This window comes from Babylonia areolata, chromosome 25, assembly GCF_041734735.1.
Source record: "Babylonia areolata isolate BAREFJ2019XMU chromosome 25, ASM4173473v1, whole genome shotgun sequence".
Taxonomy (NCBI): Eukaryota; Metazoa; Mollusca; class Gastropoda; order Neogastropoda; family Buccinidae; genus Babylonia; species Babylonia areolata.
The window spans coordinates 6,133,471-6,155,518 of record NC_134900.1 but is presented as its reverse complement, the minus strand read 5'-3'; the positions used below and the strand labels follow the sequence as shown (position 1 = coordinate 6,155,518).

The 22,048-nt window shown below is 43.3% G+C and overlaps 1 protein-coding gene across 1 annotated transcript in view; it reads right to left on the bottom strand.

Moving 5' to 3' along the window:
* Positions 1-22,048, bottom strand: part of LOC143299822 (glycine receptor subunit alpha-2-like) — a 31,647-nt gene continuing 9,599 nt past the window's right edge. Inside the window, exons 2-9 of the mRNA XM_076613286.1 lie at positions 17,298-17,398; positions 15,918-15,988; positions 12,853-13,079; positions 8,275-8,357; positions 7,618-7,755; positions 6,764-6,993; positions 5,865-6,002; positions 1-4,152 (exon numbers count right to left, since the gene is read on the bottom strand). Coding sequence (XP_076469401.1) covers positions 3,805-4,152; positions 5,865-6,002; positions 6,764-6,993; positions 7,618-7,755; positions 8,275-8,357; positions 12,853-13,079; positions 15,918-15,988; positions 17,298-17,398 — 1,336 coding nt within the window. The 3' untranslated portion in view covers positions 1-3,804. The remainder of the gene's footprint in view (positions 4,153-5,864; positions 6,003-6,763; positions 6,994-7,617; positions 7,756-8,274; positions 8,358-12,852; positions 13,080-15,917; positions 15,989-17,297; positions 17,399-22,048) is intronic.

Here is a 22,048-nt window from a genome sequence, read left to right as displayed (position 1 = left end):
AAAGAACATTTCATTTAGTCTAATTCCAGTCTTGAAAACAGGTAAAAAAGTGAAATAAAAATAATAATAAAAGAATAACCCGCACATCCCTCCTTGAATACTATGTACATATCAACCCCCATTATGTACAAGGAAAAATTCATGTAAGAAAAATATAACAACTTAAGAAACAACACCAATGGCTAAAAAGTCTATAAATATACTGCAAAACTAAATGCTATAACATGCAATTAACAAATCAAGCATGCTGTAATGCCCCCTCCCCAAACTACACATTTATACATGCTAGCATGCATGCAGGCACTCATGCACACGCACATATACACTCACTAATGCATACACAGGTATTTGCTTACTATCACCCATTCACGCATGTAACTGAATGAACACACACACACACACACACACACACACACACACACACAAACAAACAAGCCGAGAGATAGCAACTCCCCCCACCTGCCTAACCTTCAGTCCCCTGTTAACATGCGCATATGTGCGTAATACTAGCAAGCAAGAAAATCACCTCATCACAGCACTGAAAAAAAAATCACAGGCAGTTGAATGAATACATTACTTGAGCATTTATCACAGCAACACAGAGGGAACAAGTGATTTTACAGCGGTATTCCCACACCAAGCTGTACTGCTGAAAGCCATGGTTTTTTCAATCAGACTTCAGTGCACCTGGCTCAAGGATATGTGGACTAACAATATATCTTATTTATTTTCATGCTACTTTCTTCATAAAGAAAGAAGCTGGACTTTATTTCCCCTTGTGACTTTATAAAGTTCACGTTTACATCGAAGACTAACATTAAAATCTTCTTTATTTTCACACTATGTTCTTTATAATGAAAGAAGTTGTACTTTTTTCTTGTGACCGTATCAAAGTTCAAGTTTACCATCAAATAAATCGGCAATTGTGAATGAATAGGTGGGCCTTTCCAAGCTTCTAATCAAAACCATTATCAGTATATTGCTTATATGTTTCAGCGATCATGAAAATGTCTCTTCTGTCTGTTACCAAGAAGGGGCAATTCAGGGTGCTACCATGACACACAGCAACAGCATGGGGCTATGTTTGTGGATGATGTAAAAACAAGCTTCCTGCGTCAATGAATGATACAGGGTTGATGCAATATGTCATGATGAAATACATTATTATGGAATGCTGATAAGTAAGAGGAAATCTTCAACACATCATGACACTGGAGTACTGCTGTATGCTGCTACTAATACCACTATGCATATCACAGACTGGTTTATAAAACATAATAAATTACACAACAATATTATTTCTTAATACACAAATATCAAACCATGAAACACAGCATTACAATCTTTAAACAAATGATGAAAACATGGAAAAAAGGGGGAGGGGGAGGGGGGGAAGCAAGGGCAAAGGGGAGAAGGCACAGGCGGGTAGGAGGGAGCAGCGATTTAAAATTAAGTTGTGCTGCACTGTATTTCTCTTGTCTAAAGTGATTTCTCTCTCTGAAATTCAGGCTGCTCCCACCATGGGAGCGCATACCGTTCATTTTTTTTTCCTATCAATATTTTCATTTATCTATTTATTGTTTTAGGGAGTGGGAGGGTCAAAGGGGAAATGGGGGCGGGGGGGATGGGGCTGCACAGAGTTATCTTTTCGTTGCCGCACGTTCTTTTTTATGCGCTAAATTCATGCTGCGGAAGGGACCTCTGAAATCCGAAAGACTAGCACAGAGATCATCACTATAAGGTTGAGGGGAGGGGTAGGAGGATAAAAATTTATGTCCTTGGGAGACTCAAAGTCAGAGCACAGTGAGAGAGATTGCAGACAGAAGGAGAGAGAGAGAGAGGTGGGGGAGGTAGGGGGAGAAACAGAGAGGGAAAGAAGGGAGGGAGGGTGAAGGGAGGGACATGTATGTATATATATATATATATATATATATATATATATATATATATATATATATCACACACACACGCCCACTGAGGAACGAGAGAGAAAGTACATTAATGAATCTGTTTAAGGATGGAAGGGGAAAGTGAATACACACTCCCTTTAATCCAACTCTCAGGGAAGAGAGTAAAAATATATATTCAAAGTAAACACAAAAATGATGGGAAAGATCATAGAAAAAAGACATTGACACACATATACATACATAACAGACACTGACACATATATACATACATAACTATGTATGAATACACACTGTCATAAGCACAGTAAACAGTTGAAACACATGACCAATAATTAAATTTGCAATAACACCAGTACTGTTTGCGTCTGTGCATCTGTTCTTGCAACTTGAATGAAGACAACACTATATCTCTGAATCTAAAAGCTTTATATACAGATTACGTATAATAACATCAGCAGATACTATCAATGAACAAAATGTGAACAAACATGGACACTCATAATACTCCTTGGAATAAAATAAATTTCAAAGAGAGTATTCAGCGCAGGACACTTCAAAACAACATGAACTCCATCTTCATTTGATTCCTTGCACAAAAAACACAACGTCTCAAAATTGTGTGCACTTTTGTTGCGGTGACTGTGCATATTACTCTCAGGATGACCAAATCTCGTTAAAATAAATCCAGATGTCTGTCCATATTCGACAAACAATAACTCTTCACAAAATGCGTTGATGTATATGAGCTAGATAAATGTAATCTATCACTTTATTGGATATAATCTTCCCAGTTTTGCAATCTACAGTCTACAAAGCGCTGACGAAAAGTTTTCAAAAAAACATGTTCTTTTTACTGGCTGCAAGAAACACTCATATATACAACTGCATCGAATTTGAAATCAAAATTCACAAGCACATGTTCATATATTTGATAAAAACTTTCTCATATAAATGGTATCAAACAAACTAAGATTTATCGAGTTGTCTATCATCATTCATATTCGATAATTTCAACCAAAAGCAAACACAACTTACTGCAGAATTTATACAAATTGGACATCTTTCTCTCAATGAACTAAATCATCTTGGCTCCTCAAAACGTTTAAATTCCAAATAAATGAACAGATTCACACTGAACAACAGTAACCTAATAAAAAAAACCCATAATTCTGAACCGAACTGTACGATGGATTCCGAATATTAAAAATCGAAATAAAAAAGTCCAGAAAATAACTGACCAACAAAAACAGTATGTTCATAATCAGAAGTAGTGTATTCTAAGCTATGCTACTATAATTATTAGAAAAATATGTGCATGCAGCTTCAAAACTCAAATAAGTTATTTATAAGCATCAGCACCTGGCATAACAGAAACATATCGTACACAACTTTCCCTCTTTGCAAAATAACTCCTTTCCTAAAAGAGACAACGATATCACTTTAAACTGAAATTCAAGAAATGAACTTTTTCAATTTATTTAGTTGCGTCTGAAAGACCAATAACTGTCTACGAGAGCAAGACATCATCAGTATGTAACAATGTAAACAAATTCATCAAATCAGCTGTGGATCTAGCACCATGTCTTCCTTGATCCATCAGCTTCTAACAAGATAGATGAAAAAAGGTGACATAAAAACAATAAAGATATAAAAAGAATATAGGCATCATAATGCTCAGTCATTTAGAAATAATGAGAACAAAATACAACTACAGATAGCACCCTGTTTCACTCCATTTGTACAGTTCATACAGTCTGCAAATTCGTCACCATATCTAATCCTTGCTTCAACTGCACTGTACATACTTTTAATAAACTTGAAGAGCTTTCCAGTTATCCAATGTTTTGCTGAAATATACGTACACACATGCATACACTCTTCCACCATTCCACGTTCAAGTCACTACCAAATAGTACAACCAGTACACAATGTTGAATATGGCGTAGGCCAAAGGAAAGAACCCCCGGGACATCTTGTCCACTCTGCGGCCCGTGTCCTTACTGTCCAGCTGTGACCGGGATGGAGCCCTGGTGGCCTTGGTTTGTCTGGAGGCCTCTCCGGCAGGGCTGTCTGGGACGGTGGGTTCGGCTGAGATGGAGGTGTTTTCGGTAACAACATTTTCTTCGAATGTGATGGCGTTGAAGGTGGCATTTTCTGAACTGTCACTGACAGGGTGGAAAGAAGGGGAAGGAGGTGGATTCGATACCTGCTTCGTTGGTAAGCACGTGCAGGCACACACACGCTGAAAGTCATCAGGTGCATACTATTAATTTGGTAATTTCATTAGAAAGTTTCAAGATATCTAATGATGGCGAATACAAAGAAATTCTGAGCGCATGAGCACGCACGCACGCACGCACCCCGCCCCCCCCCACACACACACATTATATATGATGGGTAAAACAGCCGAGTGATTAAAGCGTTGGACTTTCAATCTGAAGGTCACGGGTTCGAATCTCGGTAATGATGCCTGGTAGTAAAGGGTGGAGATTTTTTCGATCTCCCAGGTCAACATAATGATGTGCAGACCTGCTTGTGCCTGAACCCCCTTCGTGTGTATACGCAAGCAGAAGATCAAATATGCACGTTAAGCATCCTGCAATCCACGTCAGCGTTCGGTGGGCTATGGAAACAAGAATATACCCAGCATGCACTCCCCTGAGTATGGCTGCCTACAAAGCGGAGTAAAAACGGTCAGACACGTAAAAGCCCACTCGTGTACATTCGAGTGAATGTGAGAGTTGCAGCCCACGAACGAAGAAAAAGAAGAAGAAGAAGAAGATTCATAAATATATATACATACATAAACACACACACACGTACACATGCATGTGCACACAGTAAAGGCACGTGTATGCTAAAGTCAGCCACTAGGTATCTGCCCTTTGTTTACTGAAAGATGATATTCTATAAGAAATCAATGAATGAATTCGTCAACAGACTGATAAATCGAATGATTGAAAGATCAAACGAACGATCGACTGACCGACTGACTGATGCACTATCCAACTAATCTACCAATTGTATGTCATCTTACAAACTGTTTAAGAAGTGGAGGGAACCATGTAACAAGGCACTTTTGAGGTCTATCAATCATCAGTCTACCGACTGGTGGACTAGCCAACCATTCAAATGACACCCTACCAATACAATAGTCAGTCTACTTGAAAACTAACTGGTAATCTAGCTAACCAGTTAGCCAACCAGCTCTTCAGCCAGCCAGTCAGTCAGTATGCTGGGGTCTAATTCATGGACCGGGACTTTGAAGGAAGTCCGAGACTATTTCAGTTGTCTCGGACTAAAACGCGTTGTAAACTATTCATGGAGCCCGACTATGCGAAGTCTAGGACTAAACGAGGGACTAAACGGGTGAAATTTACACCCCTGGTATGTCGGTCAGTCAGCCAGTTGGTCAGCCAGCCAGTAAGTCGGCCAACCAGTCGGTCTGTCTACCTGTCGATGGAGTAAATAAAAACTCTATCTTGCCTCCTAAGTCTACCGAAACTCTTGCTGTCAGCATCCTGATCTTCCAGCAGCGACTGATAAGTTGTTCATCCCCAGTCAGTTTCACTTTCAGTTTCAGTAGCTCAAGGAGGCGTCACTGCGTTCGGACAAATCCATATACGCTACACCACATCTGACAAGCAGATGCCTGACCAGCAGCGTAACCCAACGCGCTTTGTCAGGCCTTGAAAAAAAAAGAAAAAAAAGAAAAGAAAAATACATAAACAAGAAGTACTACTACTAATTATGATATGTTTTAGGCGCAAAAACTTGATGAAGTCAACTTTAAGCGTAGAAAAACAAACAAACAACAAAACAACAACAAAAAACAACTAAATGAATAACTAACTAAATAAATAATAGTAATTAAAAAAAAATAATAATAACCCACCCAGACCAACGATCAATGACTTGGTCCTCACTGTGCTCGGCTGACTTATTGCTGCTCACCTTGTCATTCTGCTGTTCGGCAAACTTGCTTCTGCTCAAGTTCTTTTTGTACTTTCTGGACAGCACGGTGACCGCAGCGTACTCCATGTAGGCAGCGAACACGAACACCAAGTTGGCCGACATCCACACGTCTATAGCCTGCCAGACAGATAGTAGCACGTGTAACGTGATCAACATTGAAGGCAGGGGACAGATGCAAGCGGCTGTCCGTCAGTTTCGTGATATCATCGGAAAAAGCTGACTGTTCTTCGTCAGTTTAACAGTAGATGGTGGACTTCTTTAAGCAGTCTCATTTCCAAATTATTGTCTGGGCGCACTGTTAGTATGTGCTCAGTTTTTGTTCACAATAGTAATTCATTTGCCCAGGTCAGCTGGACATGCACAAAACCCACCTTATGACCTGTTTCTGATCTGCAGTCACCTTGATATAAACACACTGGGCAGCTGTCAACCTAGCCCTATCAGTCCTAGCTTACATGTCTACAATCACTTTCATATAGGATACCCTGGGCATATCTATCCAGGTCTACAATCACTTTCATATAAACATCCTGGGTATATCTATCCGGGTCTACAATCACTTTGATACAAACATCCTGGGTATATCTATCCCAGGTCTACAATCACCTTGATATAAACATCCTGGGTATATCTATGAAGGTCTACAATCACTTTGATATAAACATCCTGGGTATATCTATCCAGGTCTACAATCACCTTGATATAAACATCCTGGGTATATCTATCGAGGTCTACAATAACTTTGATATAAACATCCTGGGTATATCTATCCAGGTCTACAATCACCTTGATATAGGGCACCCTGGGCATATCCATCCAGGTCTACAATCACCTTGATATAGGGCACCCTGGGCATATCCATCCAGGCCTACAATCACCTTGATATAGGGCACCCTGGGCAGCTGTGCCCGGGATCCCGAGAGCTGAGTGGTGATGGTCAGCACTGTCAACAGACCCACAGAGATCCGGGCGGGCACCGCCTCATGGTCGATCCAGAAGGAGGCCCAGGACAGGATGACGGTCAGGACGGAAGGCAGGTAAGTCTGGAAGATGTAGAAACCGATCTGCCGGCTCATTCTCAGGGTGGCTTGAAGGCAGGGGAAAGTGCCTGCAGGGAGAGAAAGGAAACGACCGGGCATTAGTTAGCTGCTAAAGCCTATGGTGGGAAGACTGCTATAATAAGTCATGCTGCATCGTTCTCTTGCTGCAAACCATGTTATCAAAATACTTTATTAAGAAGAGACTTAACGATGATGACAGTGATGCTGTTGGTGTTGATGATGACGGTGATTATATTTGGTGCCGATGATCAATTAGAGAGAGGAACGGATAAAAGATGCAGAAGCTGATATGAATAAGGTCGTTATTTTTAAGATTTGAAACATGACGATTTTTGCTCGACGTTTTCATTCTTACTTTCCCTGTGTGAAACACACGACAGAAATGTACACTGTGCAGGTTCTGGTTTCTAACATTGTAGCATTTTTTCATGCTGTAGTCTGTCTCCTCTCTTGCCACTCATCATTGTGACAACTATTGTCATGGAAAAGCGGGGGAACCAGAAAGACATCCTTCAGTCGTACTGGAATGTCTATCACAAACGAGCTCAGTCCAGCACTAGCTGCCGTTAAATCAACGAATGTAACACCCGACCCCTTTAGTTAATGCTGGGTTTTCAGTGAAAAGACAGTTAAGTGAGTTGCTGATGAAAGACAGTGCCAGAACAGTTCACCTATGGCATAGGTAGCAGTGCAGTCCATGGTGGTGAAGCCCTGGATAGAGAAGTCTGGCATATTGGCTGTAGGCAAGAGGCTGGTGGCTGATCGGGAGGACGACCATCTCATCGACAGGTCTGCTGTCGTGAAGCTGTCTGCCACCCCGTTCAGCAACAGGAACAAAGACAGCACACACACGCACGCACCACACCATCAGACACACATGCGGACGCGCACCGCATGAATACACACAAGCAAACACGTATATTTCCACTATACAAATGCTTTGTGTTCGAGCGTTGGTTCAAGAGATGAAATCTGTGATCAATCAAGACAACTTCTTTCCAATCTACAATCTTATACATGAATGACAAGCTGCTTCCATCAAACACGTTATGCCCAAGAGATCACCGTGCACTACGCATAACGATCTTTTCACGGCACATAGGAGACAGAAAAACAAACGTGATCACCCTTTTCTCATGCCTTTGCTCTGAATGGTTTTAAACACCGTCCATCATGTGTGCGTGCATGTCTGTGCACTTGTATTCGTGCGCGCGCGTGTGTATACTTGAAATTGTTTGTTGTCGCTGATGTTCTTAACAATAAACTATACTTTCCCGTGGAATTAAAGCAAAGATATGATCTTGCGATTGAGAAACGAATTCACTCACAACTTTCCATTTTCAAATAACACGTCTGGTTGTCGTGGGGGAACTTGATTAAATCCATTTCACAGTTCAGCACCACCGTTATTCTGCAAAACAATGATCTTCATTTCACAAAGGAGTAGCAAGCGTACTGTCTTGTGACATACATGCAAAGAAGAAACGTGGAAACAAGAGCAGCAGGGGGAAGTAGCAGTAGTCCACAAATGCAGAAAATGGTAGCACTGCTAGTATTCTCTCTCTCTCTAAAAAAAAAAAAAAAAAAAAAGCAAACTGTCATTGTTTACAATGGTATGAAATACTAGGTCAACCCCTTTCAACGGGTTGAGAGAATACTGTCACCATCTTTGTTTGAAAGAGATGAGATAGTCAGCTTTTCTGACTGCAATGAGAGAAGATCATCGTTCTGTTACAAGGGAATCGACACCACTATCTCTAAAAGGAAGGCGAGAAGAATGTTACCTTTTTCAAATGGAAAGAGATGAAATGGTTTCAAAAAGAGAAGAGCGGGACAAAGTTGTGGAAAGAGAGAAGAGCAGGACAATGTTATGGAAAGAAAGTAGAGCAGGACAATGTTGTGGAAAGAGAGTAGAGCAGGACAGTGTTATGGACAGAAAGTAGAGCAGGACAGTGTTATGGAAAGAAAGTAGAGCAGGACAGTGTTGTGGAAAGAGAGTAGAGCAGGACAATGTTATGGAAAGAGAGTAGAGCAGGACAGTGTTATGGAAAGAGAGTAGAGCAGGACAATGTTATGGAAAGAGAGTAGAGCAGGACAATGTTGTGGAAAGAGAGTAGAGCAGGACAGTGTTGTGGAAAGAGAGAAGAGCAGGACAGTGTTGTGGAAAGAGAGTAGAGCAGGACAGTGTTATGGAAAGAGAGTAGAGCAGGACAGTGTTGTGGAAAGAGAGAAGAGCAGGACAATGTTATGGAAAGAGAGAAGAAATAAGAACAGCACCTCAGTGATGAAATGACAGGATAAAAAAATCCAAGCGCAAGACGAGACAAAGATTTCTTTTCTTTCACTTCACCTTGGATAGTGTGGGCGATAGTCTTTTAGACACGAAGACAAAATGAGTAACTGCGCCCAGAAGACGTTTCGTGTTTGTAAAACAAAAAAATCACATCAAGACAATCACCCTTGGCAAACACGAGTAGAAATACCACCCTGAAAGGGGAAGCAAGCATGCGCACAGGAACGATGGGTGGCTCTGGTGTGCGGGTTTGCGTTCTCTCTCTTGAGAGAACATCCCATGTTTGTCACTGAGAAATCCTCTGAGACAGCGCAATCAATGCAATGCAATCAATCTGATGTGATGAGGCGAGGAGCAATTAGTCGCAATGCCTAGCAATGCGATATATCACAACGTAACGCGACAGAATGTGACATACCGCAGCGCGATGTGAAGCACCAGAAGCCATGCAACGTAACACAACTCCGAGCAATATGATGCAACTGAATTCCGTGCCCAGCAACATCGCGTGATGCAAAGGTATGATGACACAGAACCAGACAGGAAGGGAGAACAGGTTATGTGTAATCCTTTCTCACGTGTGTCTGTACGGGAAAAAAAAATAGATCAAACTTTTGTTTCCATGTTTCCTTTTCTTTCCTTTGGTAAGGAGCATTCTTCATGTTAGTCTTTGAAACAAATCGCGTCTCCTTAAGATTTTTTTTCCTTTCAGATACTGTGGAGAAGGTGTGGTGAGGATAGGGTGGGGGGCATGGCCTGAGGAGGAGAGTTGGAGGTGGGTCTGGGGGGCGAGGTTATGGGAGTAATTTTCCCCGTTTATTTTTCATTCCAGCGGATCTGTACCTAAGACGATGAAGATATGGGACTCAATGGTCTAAAACCTGTTTCCGTATAATGTACGTTTTCAAACCCATCTTTAAGTAACAATGGCTACCAATATTCGATGATGATCTGTGTCGGTAGTCATTATTCCATGAAGATCCGTCAGACATGCAACTCTGATAACACTCAAATGTAGCCGTCCTTATTTTCTCTCCCATGCGATCGGTGTTTCTGAAGTCAAACAAACTGAACTTTAAACTAAGAGAAGGGGTGAAAGATGAGAAAGGAGGGGTAACGAGCAACACAAATCAATCGGATCTATTTCAACAGGATCGGCTTTAATTACTATATTGTTTACTGAAAAGGGTAAGTTAATACAAACAGTGTAGAAAGCAATAGGCGTAAAGTATGACTGAAAATGCCCGCGCTGATGTTTACCGGACACACACACACACACACACACACACACACACGCACACACACACACACACACACACACACACACACACGTGCGTGGACAACCGAAACTGGGTCAATACTTGGACTCATTTCGTTTACATTTCGTTTACACTTCATTTACGTGAATCAAAGTTGAACCCTTTTTCCCAACACATTCCTGAATCCTACTGTCGAGGAACGTTTCAGATGAAACGCCTGAATAAACCATATATTTCGGGAATGTGTGATAGCAGCAGTTTAGATGAATAAGATACATGTCTGTTGTCCTTGTAATAATAAAACAATACCGTCAGCCAATACACCAGTCAGCTTTTAGAGAAATCTGTATGCCTAGTCCCATCAAATATGAAACAGACGCCCAGAGGAACCATGTCATAACCACGCGACAGGAACAATGAGACCGTGTTTGTAGTTTCCAAACTTGAACACCACTTAAACAGGTCCTGGTACACATTCCCCATCTTTGGAACAATGAGGAAGCGATCCTCCCAGAGACAGCATTAGAAATGAATAAGACTAATGGCAACATTAAGCTCGTAGTCTTTTGTTGTAACCGCATAGCACTTGTTAATAAAATCTGTGTGGACGCACTGGTTCGTCATACTCTTCTTCTCCTTCTGTGTTCGTGAATTGCAACTCCCACGTTCACTCGTATGTACACGAGTGGGCTTTTACGTATTTGACCGTTTTTACCCCGCCATGTAGGCAGCCATACTCCACTTTCAGGGGAAAGGGGTGTATTCTGGGTATGTTCTTGTTTCCATAACCCACCGAACGCTGACATGGATTACAGGATCTTTAACGTGCGCATTTGATCTTCTGCTTGCGTATACACACGAAGGGGGTTCAGGCACTAGCAGGTCTGCACATATGTTGACCTGGGAGATCGTAAAAATCACCACCCTTCACGCCGCCGCCGTGATTCGAACCCGGAACCGTCAGATTGAAAGTCCAACGCTTTAACCACTCGGCTATTGCGCCCGTCGTTTGTCATACCAATGAACTTGAAAGATTCCTCCGAGAATAACTGACCTGAACTGGATAGTAAAAATATAAAGGTTCTGTGTGTTGTCTTCTTTGTGATTATTAGGAAACGACACATCAAACAAACAGTTTCACAACAAATCAATACTTTGATGATTCAAAGTGAACACACTAACCATAATGAGTTCTCTCGGAGAACGTATCATAACCACACGGTTATGAACAGTATGGTCATGCATGTGGTCCAAACTGAAGTTCTAAAACAAAACCCCACTAACATATTATGTTAAGCAAGCAATATCCGATTTTGTACAGGTAAATTCATTGTTTCCATTGTATGTTGTAACCATTAAAAAAACCCTTCCCCATGAAACACGGACAATAGAATAAGGTAGAATTTGATCATGATTGTGCCGTCCTAATAAACAGAAAGTGCATATTACGCAAATACCGCCTCATTGCACAGCTCTCATACCTTGGACTTCTTTGAAGAGAAGTATGAACATAGCAGGTGAACAAGTAGAGTGAGGGGGGTGGGGGTGGGGGTGTCACCCCGTTTCGCCTATCAGTACATTGGTGATCCTAGGTGAACAAGTAGAATGAGGGAGGTGTCATCCCGTTTCGCCTATCAGTACATTGGTGATCCTAGGTGAACAAGTAGAATGAGGGAGGTGTCATCCCGTTTCGCCTATCAGTACATTGGTGATCCTAGGTGAACAAGCAGAGTGAGGGGGTGTCATCCCGTTTCGCCTATCAGTACATTGGTGATCCAAGGTGAACAAGTAGAATGAGGGGGGTGTCACCCCGTTTCGCCTATCAGTACATTGGTGATCCTAGGTGAACAAGTAGAATGAGGGAGGTGTCATCCCGTTTCGCCTATCAATACATTGGTGATCCTAGGTGAACAAGTAGAATGAGGGAGGTGTCACCCCCTTTCGCCTATCAGTACATTGGTGATCCTAGGTGAACAAGCAGAGTGAGGGGGTGTCATCCCGTTTCGCCTATCAGTACATTGGTGATCCTAGGTGAACAAGCAGAATGAGGGGGGTGTCACCCCGTTTCGCCTATCAGTACATTGGTGATCCTAGGTGAACAAGTAGAGTGAGGGGGTGTCATCCCGTTTCGCCTATCAGTACACTGGTGATCCTAGGTGAACAAGCAGAGTGAGGGGGTGTCATCCCGTTTCGCCTATCAGTACATTGGTGATCTTAGGTGAACAAGTAGAGTGAGGAAGGTGTCATACCGTTTCGCCTATCAGTTCGCCTATTCCCCGATGCCCAAGCGAGAACGACACCAGCGTACACACACACACACACACACACACACACACACACAGTACACCCCATACCTCTGACTGTACAGAACTCTGCCGGTAGACGTGTTGACGTAAATCAGGTGGTTGGGCACGGTCAGCACGTGCTTGCGGCCCTCCTTGCTGTTGGGGAAGAAGAGGTCAGGCAGCCACAGCTTGCTGACGTGCCCCCTGTCCAGTTTCACTTTGTTCCCGTTGCCCACCTCCAGCACCAGGCGCTCGTCTGTCCATTCTTGGCGCAGGTAGAAGGACGCTCCCCACGTCTGAAGTGAAACCCATGAGTGATTTACTGGGTCGGGGCGGAGGGGAGGGGGGCGGGGGTCGGGGGTGGGGGGGGGGGACCAAAAAGAGAGGGTTATGGCGAGAGTAAGAGCGTGAGGGAGTGGCAGGCTATGGCGTTGAGAAGGATGCAGGAAAGAAACGGGATAGACAGCGACAGAAATAGAAACAGAGAATGCGAAGTGAATGAAAGAACTGCACAGAGAGAGAGAGAGAGAGAGAGAGAGAGAGAGAGAGAGAGAGAGAGAGAGAGAGAAAGGGTGCGGGGGGACGGGCGGAGGGAGAGAGAGGTTGGAGTGAGGAAGGGCAACAGTCAGAGACGATAAATGGTGTGGCACAGTGAAGATGATACTGTTTTGTGCTGATATCTCCATAGTTCAAAACTGAAGCAATGATCATAGGAACTAAACAAAAACTCTCTTCCATCACAACTGACACAATCAAACTTGGCAGTACATCCATCCCTCTTTCCAGTTCAGTCAGGAACCTCGGCGTTGTCCTTGACAACACACTGTCCATGCAAAAATTTATCAGTCAGACATGTCAATGCTGCTACTGTCAATTGTGGCACATCAGTTCCATCCGGAAATATCTGTCCATTGACACAACATCTACACTTGTCGTTTCTCTCATTCTCTCTCGCCTTGACTACTGTAACTCTCTATTGTCTGGTTTGCCTGCTTCATCCATTCAGTCCCTTCAGCGCATACAAAACTCGACTGGTCCTCAGAAAGAAAAGATCTGAGCACATCACTCCTCTTTTGCAACATCTCCACTGGCTCTGTCTCACACAGAATAAAGTACAAGATCAGTACTCTTTGTTATAAATGTATTCACAAATTAGCCCCTTCCTATCACTGTGGCTGCCTTCACCTCTACACTCCATCTCGCTCACTACGATCAGCTTCGGATCCACTCTGTTTACGCATACCCAGATTCAAGCTCTCGACTGTTGGCCGCCGTTCTTTCTCTGTCTCTGGACCTTGCAACTGGAATGAACTTCCTCTTTCGCTTCGTCAAGTCTCCACACTCAGCTTTTTCAAGTCTGGCCTTAAAACCCACCTCTTCCCAAAATAGCCTCCCTTCCCTGCCTCTTCCTTGTCTTCAGTTTCTCCAGTTTTCGAGTTATGCATGCGTGTGAATGACTGGTGCGAAAGCGCTTTGATTTGCCTCTGCACAAGATTCAGCGCTATATAAATACCATTATTATTATTATCAATCAGAAACCCAACCGATCGGAAAGACCGTTTGAGGGCCCACACAGCAAGTAAAGAACGTCCAGCATTGATCACAACAAGTCATTAACGTGCTGTTCTTCTTCACAATGGACTCCGAAAAGCCCCATTCTTGGAATGTCTTCGCGGCTGACTGGACTGCTGCAGCATGGCTGACTGACGGACTGGTTGATTGATCGAAACACTGGAGGTCCTAATAATCACCAGCTGCAATGCCATTTTCCAGATGATGACGACGTAAACGGCCTACCATTTCCTTCAGCCCATGAAACTTGCAGCAGGAACTGCTCTTCGGGAAATTACCCCCAGTCGTACAGGTTAAGTGTTCCGGTCTCCAACAGTTTGTATGGGCCCTGCGGTCATTCACATCCGGCCTCCCTTCATTACGTCAGCAGCGCCGGAATTCTAGCCATCGACCGATCATCAAACTGTCGCTGTTTCCAGTTCAGTACTTGAGTGACTTTTCTTCACGGGTTAGGCATGTACGGGTAAGGAAAGGTAAGGTACTGGGGGAAAATTGAAAGAGTTGCAAAAGGCAAGGATCTGGTTTTCTAACCGGGTGCATCGTATGTCCTATATAAATACGTATCTTAAGGAAAAGAAAATGTATATGGAAACTGTGATAAAGAAAGGGGTGTACTGTCATTGCATGGCGTTACCCATCCTCCAAACACACACACACACACACGCGCGCACGCGCGCGCTCGCGCATACACACAGGAAGAGAGAGACAGAGACAGAGAGAGTGATAAGGGGAAACTCAAATATCTTGTTTGCTTCCGAGTCCGATGACAACGTTTTTAAACCCAGCCAGATGAAAGAAACCAGGACAAAACTGTAAACAACAATGCAGTGCGTGATGTCCGTCATTCTTTAAGCATCATTACTACGTCAGATGAGAACACAAATCAACTGCACCTGTACAAGCAAATATTAAAGACAAAATTGTAGCTGTAGCTGCATGTAGTCTGTATGTTTGGACAGTCTCTCTCTCTCTCTCTCTTTTTGTTTGCAATCTGTCGTTTTTCTGCAGTCTGTCACCAGCCTTTTAATATTTTCTTCCTGGACTGGTATTTCCAGCCTATCACAAGCAGCTTTCACAAATCTCCCCTGTCAACGTGCCTTGTTTCTCAAATCTTCCCTGTCAATTTGCCATTTCTGTACGTACACTTCCTTGGAACACAGCTGAGGCCAGCCAGTGGACGTTCCGCCAAGGGTGAGAAAAAAGGTGATGCAGAGAAAGTCAAAGAGAGTTTGGGAGGGAGAGAGAGAGACAGAGACAGAGAGGAGTGGAACCCACCAGATAAACACAGTAGGCTAAAAGTAGTATCCACCTAAGATTAACCCTCTCCATACGAACGGCGAAAGAGACGACGTTAACAGCGTTTCATCCCAATTACCATCATCAAAATATTGCAAGCGGAACGCTCTTATACTGAAGAGGTGAATGTTGACAAAGAATACCACAGTTCTGACGACGGTAGCTAAAGGTTGGGTCATTCAGACACACACTGGACATCCGAGGGGTCTGTGTAGAGGAGAAGAGAGGACTGGCCGTACTGAGTGAGTTACAACAAAATCTCTTACCATGTCCATCTCGTTGACAGGACCCACTGAAACGAACACCACATCCACCTCCACAGTCACAGCTTGCCCGTCTGCAACAAGGCAATGGAACATCTTCAAAAATAAACAGCTAACACTGCAACCATGTAGCTGACGTTCTAAACAGATTGTTGATTTGTTAACGTCTCAAATCACCCACGTGTGTGAATAAACTGAAAACAAGACAGGGGAGACTCCCGTGAGAAAACCACTCAATCGACTAAAGGGATTACCAAATTAAAAAAAAACCTAAAAAAAACCAACCCAAACAGGGCCTCATCTCTTTTGTACCTTCACGCTTTCCCTGTTGTTAATTATAAGTGACGGGCGCAATAGCCGAGTGGTTAAAGCGTTGGACTGTCAATCTGAGGGTCCCGGGTTCGAATCACGGTGATGGCGCCTGGTGGGTAAAGGGTAGAGATTTTTACGATCTCCCAGGTCAACATATGTGCAGACCTGCTAGTGCCTGAACCCCCTTCGTGTGTATATGCAAGCAAAAGATCAAATACGCACGTTAAAGATCCTGTAATCCATGTCAGCGTTCGGTGGGTTATGGAAACAAGAACATGCCCAGCATGCACACCCCCGAAAACGGAGTATGGCTGCCTACATGGCGGGGTAAAAACGGTCATACACGTAAAAGCCCACTCGTGTGCATACGAGTGAACGTGGGAGTTGCAGCCCACGAACGCAGAAGAAGAAGAAGAAGAAGAGTTAATTATCTGCCATAGTAACTATGATCATGATCTTCATATCTGACGTTGAATTTCAGCAGGGATCACGCTACCATTATGGCCAGCCACTATATCAAGTTTGATGAAAACTGGGTAAGAGGCGTGTGCGCCACTGAGCTTTTTTTTTCTGTTTTACTAATGACTTGACTGATGCCCTCTGAACTGTACTACTTGCCCTTGTTTACCGCAGTCAAACGTGCTCACAGACAGACAGACACACAGAGAACCAATACCAGACGATTACAAAGACTCACCTTGCTTGCACAGGTGAAAGAAGAAAAAAACAAACAACAACAACAACAACAAAAAACAACAAAAAAAACAACATCCGACCATCTGATCATAGTCAGAGTCTGAAATCATTTTTGTGGTGTTGTTCATCCCGACCGAAGAATTCAGTGCAAAGATAAAGCCAAGTCTCAAAATTAAGACAGAAATGCAGGAAGGAGCGAACAAAACAAGAAAAGTGAGTGAAGAAAGAAAGAAAACACAGCAAAGAAAGAAGACCGGAAGACGCAAAGTAAAAACGCAACAATAGAATTAAAAAAAAAAAAAATAAAAGAAAGAACGAAAAGGAAAGAATGAAGGACGGGAAGAAAGAAGGGCAGAAAGAAAGAACTCAGCTTACCCGGGTAGGGTCTGACCCCAGAGTCATACCCAGGATACTGGAGCCTGTCTAGTAACTGTCGGTGTGCTGCTGTTGTGTTCAGTTGTGCGTCCACTGATGCTCTGGATGCAAAGGAACAAAAAACAAAAAAAGCAAACGAGTTAAAAACAGGGAATCAAGGAAAGGAATACATTATCGCAACACAAAGCCGATCACACGTTGTGGATGATTTGTTATTTTCTCTTTCACCTCCAGCCGAAAAACTTGACAGAGAGCGAGAGCGAGAGACAGAGACAGACACACACAGACAGAGAGAGAGAGACAGAGAAATAGAGACAGGGAGACATAGACAGAGAGAGAAACGTTTTTTTTTGAAGGGATGGAGGTGATTTATTGCTATCAAAGCTGCTAAAAAGAAACATTTAAAGTATCAAACGACACACACACACACACACACACACACACACACACACAGAGAAACAAATATAATGTGTGTTCGAATAGCGTTACTCTAACGCCGCCCATGCCCATGTCCTCACACACAGCCACACCTAGGGTCAATCAAGTATCGCAATCTCAATGCCATCAGACAACAACGATCGAGCAATCACATCAACAAGCAAACTCATCTGAGGAGATCCTGCGCGGTTACTGACTTGACGCGGTAATGTTCAATGGCGCCTTCGGATTTAACGTTACGCAATACACCCACTCCCCAACGATGACGTTGATTATTCAGCCGTGAAGACTGAGAAGGCATCTTCTTTGCAGTGGAGACCTCTACTGCGTCCCTCATATGACCATCCCCATGAACTGACCAACATCGGAGTCCGACACGAATTTTCCAAACAGTACTGGAAGTGGAGGGATTGTCCGTGAAGTGCACGAGACACGGCCAACCGTGAACAAAATCCAAAAACCAAAGAACTCTGCATAAAATTAAATGCACAAAGTAACAGGAACCTGAACGTTCTGTTCTTTTCAGTCCCCTCAAGTGGTTACAGTTCTGTTCTTTTCAGTCCCCTCAAGTGGTTACAGTTCTGTTCTTTTCAGTCCCCTAAGTGGTTAGAGTTCTGTTCTTTTCAGTCCCCTAAGTGGTTAGAGCTCTGCTCTTTTCAGTCCCCTAAGTGGTTAGAGCTCTGTTCTTTTCAGTCCCCTAAGTGTTTAGAGTTCTGTTCTTTTCAGTCCCCTAAGTGGTAGGAGCTCTCTTCTTTTCAGTCCCCTCAAGTGGTTAGAGCTCTGTTCTTTTCAGTCCCCTAAGTGTTTAGAGTTCTGTTCTTTTCAGTCCCCTAAGTGGTTAGAGCTCTGTTCTTTTCAGTCCCCTCAAGTGGTTAGAGCTCTCTTCTTTTCAGTCCCCTCAAGTGGTTACAGCTCTGTTCTTTCCAGTCCCCTAAATGGTTAGACTCTAACAAGGATGTGCTTTGAGTGCACGCATTTTTATTTCATCCCTTCTTTAAAACTCACACCGCTTTGAGAGTTCTTTTGAAGTGACTTTAATAACATCCCCAACTCACTGTGTGTGTGTGTGTGTGTGTGTGTGTGTGTGTGTGTGTGTGTGTGCTTGTTCCTCTCGTTATCTCATATTTTTCTGCCTTCTACTTCAAACGCAAAACCCTTTCTTTCATCTCAAATCATCCGTGATGGATGAATGAGTAGACTTATGAGCAAAATCTATAGCAAAACAACAACACTAAAACCAAAATCAAACAAGACAGACAGCTGAGAGACAGAAACAAGCAGGCTTACAGATAGGAATTCGTTGTAAAAACATCCAATGCTTAAAGAGAAGGTCGGGCAGAGATAAAGCCAGCCTGAAGCTCGATCTGTCTCCACGCCACCCCACCCGAGGCCAAGACACATTTATGACACGATATATGATCAATGTAACCAGGGACAGCGAAGAATCCCTCGGACGCTCTGATGAAAAATCTTGCTCTGAGAAAAACAGAAATGATTTCATTGTCGATCTCTTTCTCTCTCTTTCATTTTTTTTTCATCGAAGAATACTCTGAAGTTCAGGTTGCATTTTTCAAAAGGAGCGTCACTCTCTTCTCTCCCCTGGTATGTGCAGTGGTTTACTTTCATAACAGATGCTTTTTATTTTTCAATAGCCAACTCCTTTCTTGCCATGAACTCTTCTATGAGCGCATGTTGCACACTGGACTTATGGCACACAGAAAGATTAACTCTCTCCATACGAAAGGCGAAAGAGACGACGTTAACAGCGTTTCACCCCAATTACCATCATCAAAATATTGCAGTCGGAAGGCTCTTATACTGAAGAGGTAAATTTTGACAACGAAAACCACAATTCTGACGACGGAAGCTAAAGGTTGGGTCATCCAGACACCCACTTGACATCCGAGGGGTCTGTGTAGAGGAGAAGAGAGGACTGGCCGTACTGAGTGAGTTAACCACCCCCTTGAAACAGTTGTCCGGTTTCCACAAGGGTACTACAATTCATTTTAGTATGAGGACATGATAGCCGTTACATACAGTGATTCATTCGGTGTGTCTTCCCTGGACGCCAGCTGTTCAATCAATAATGTATTTCATCAAGGAAACAAGATGAACTAACCGACGATCGATTACGACCCAACAACCTCGGACTGGCGCAGTGCATTTCTTGTGTGAATTATAGATCTTGGGCGCGATTCTGTTTGGTCGTTGTGGTAGGCTGGTTTTCATTCGCCAGGTCTTAACTGATAAGAACACAACATAAGACGTGTGTGTGTGTGTGTGTGTGTGTGTGTGTGTGTGTGTGTGTGTGTGTAGCGCTGAATCTTGTGCACAAATCGCTCGCTGGACACTAATTCAAAGTAATGAATCAAACTAAAAGATAAAACTTACAACTTTGAAGGCCTGTGTGTACGCTGACAGTCAGTGAAAAACTGTGGTTAGGAACGGGTGGAAGAGGTGGGTTTTAAGGACACTTCACGGAACTGAGTGTACAGATGTGACAAGTCGACAGTGGGAGCTCGTTGCAGGATACGAGCCAGTATAACAGCCAGATACAGATTCAGTTTCAGTCTCTCAAGGAGGCGTCACCGCGTTCGGACATATCAATATACGCCACACCACATCTGCTAGGCAGATTCCTGACCAGCAGCATAACCCAACGCGCTTAATTAACCAGGCCTTGAGTGGGTGTCTATATATTTGTGTACCTATCAGAGTGGATTTCTTCTTCAGAATTTTGCCAGAGGACAACACTCTCGTTGTCATGGGTTCTCTTTCAGAACGCCAAATGTGTGCCGCACACGTGACCTCGGTTTATCGTCTCATCCGAATGACTGGACACTCAGTTGATTTTCCAGTGAAACTTTGGAGAAGGGGCGAGAGCGGGATTCGAACCCACACCCTCATGGACTCGAGGGAGCTGAGCGTCTTAACCATTCTGCCACCTTCCTCCTGACAGCCAGACAGAGCGGCGGTCAAACGCGGATTGTTTGAATCTGGGAACGCGGAAAATGACGTGAGCATATTTCTGACGGTAGGCCATAAGCGATCTGAGCAGCGCTGTTTAGCTTTGCGTAGCGAATGTTCCAGGGAACACCATATATTTTTGATGCAAAGCAAACTTGCCGCTGCTAACACTGTTAGTGAAACCCAGTCAGGGAACTGAACATCTCTACATGGAGTTGGATGGGAAGAGGAGGCTATGAGACTCTCGTTAAGATGTGACTGACTTTAACTTTTGGATGTTAATATCGACGCTTTCGTCCGGAATCTCTGTCAGTCGGCCAAACCAAAAACAAACAACAACAACAACAAAAAAAAAAAAAAAAAAAAAAAAGAGAGAGAGAAAAAAAGAGAGAAGTATTTTCGTGTAAAAACGGTTTTGGTTATTTAGCCATTCGAATCTCTCCCTCGCTCTCCCCTTTTCAATACATTAGAGTCTCGAGTGAAATCATATTGCTTATACAGAAACCAGTCATCAGACTTAGGGCTGAAAAGAGTTAACTCACTCAGTACAGCCAGTCCTCTCTTCTCCTCTACACAGACCCCTCGGATGTCCAGTGGGTGTCTGAATGACCCAACCTTTAGCCTTCGTCGTCAGAATTGTGGTATTCTTTGTCAACATTCACCGGCTTCAGTATAAGAGCCTTCCGCTTGCAATATTTTGATGATGGTAATTGGGGTGAAACGCTGTTAACGTCGTCTCTTTCGCCGTTCGTATGGAAAGAGTTAAAGCAATACAGATAAATGACAACAGACATAGGGCTATTAACTCTGCTTATCATGCTGTGAACAAGCACACGCCAACAGGCTAAAAGTAAGGAAACATATCTATACATAAAAACCCAAACAAAAATTCAAAGGGGACTGGTGTTTGTGTGCAGTGGGGGTCGGGGAGGGGAGCGGCAGTGGGATATATGGGTAAAGGGTGTCTCTAAAAAGCAATCTCTAAAAGGAATCTTTGTGACGGAGCTGTGAAATGGCCTGCTCTATTGTACAAACGCAAGCGCTTTATGATAATGCGTGTATAATATTCCAGACTCAAGGGCGTCTCTCCATAGGGTGTCGTCACGTCTTAAAAGATAGAACTGGTTCTGATTCACACACACACACACACACACACACACACACACACACACACAGAGAGAGAGAGAGAGAGAGAGAGAGAGAGAGAGAGAGAGAGAGAGAGAGAGTTTATGTTGAAATGTTGAAGGGTGATACATATTGCATGTTGTTGTTGTTTTCGTGTAACCATTGGCCTCATATAAAGAGCTTCACACACACACACACACACACACACACACACACACACA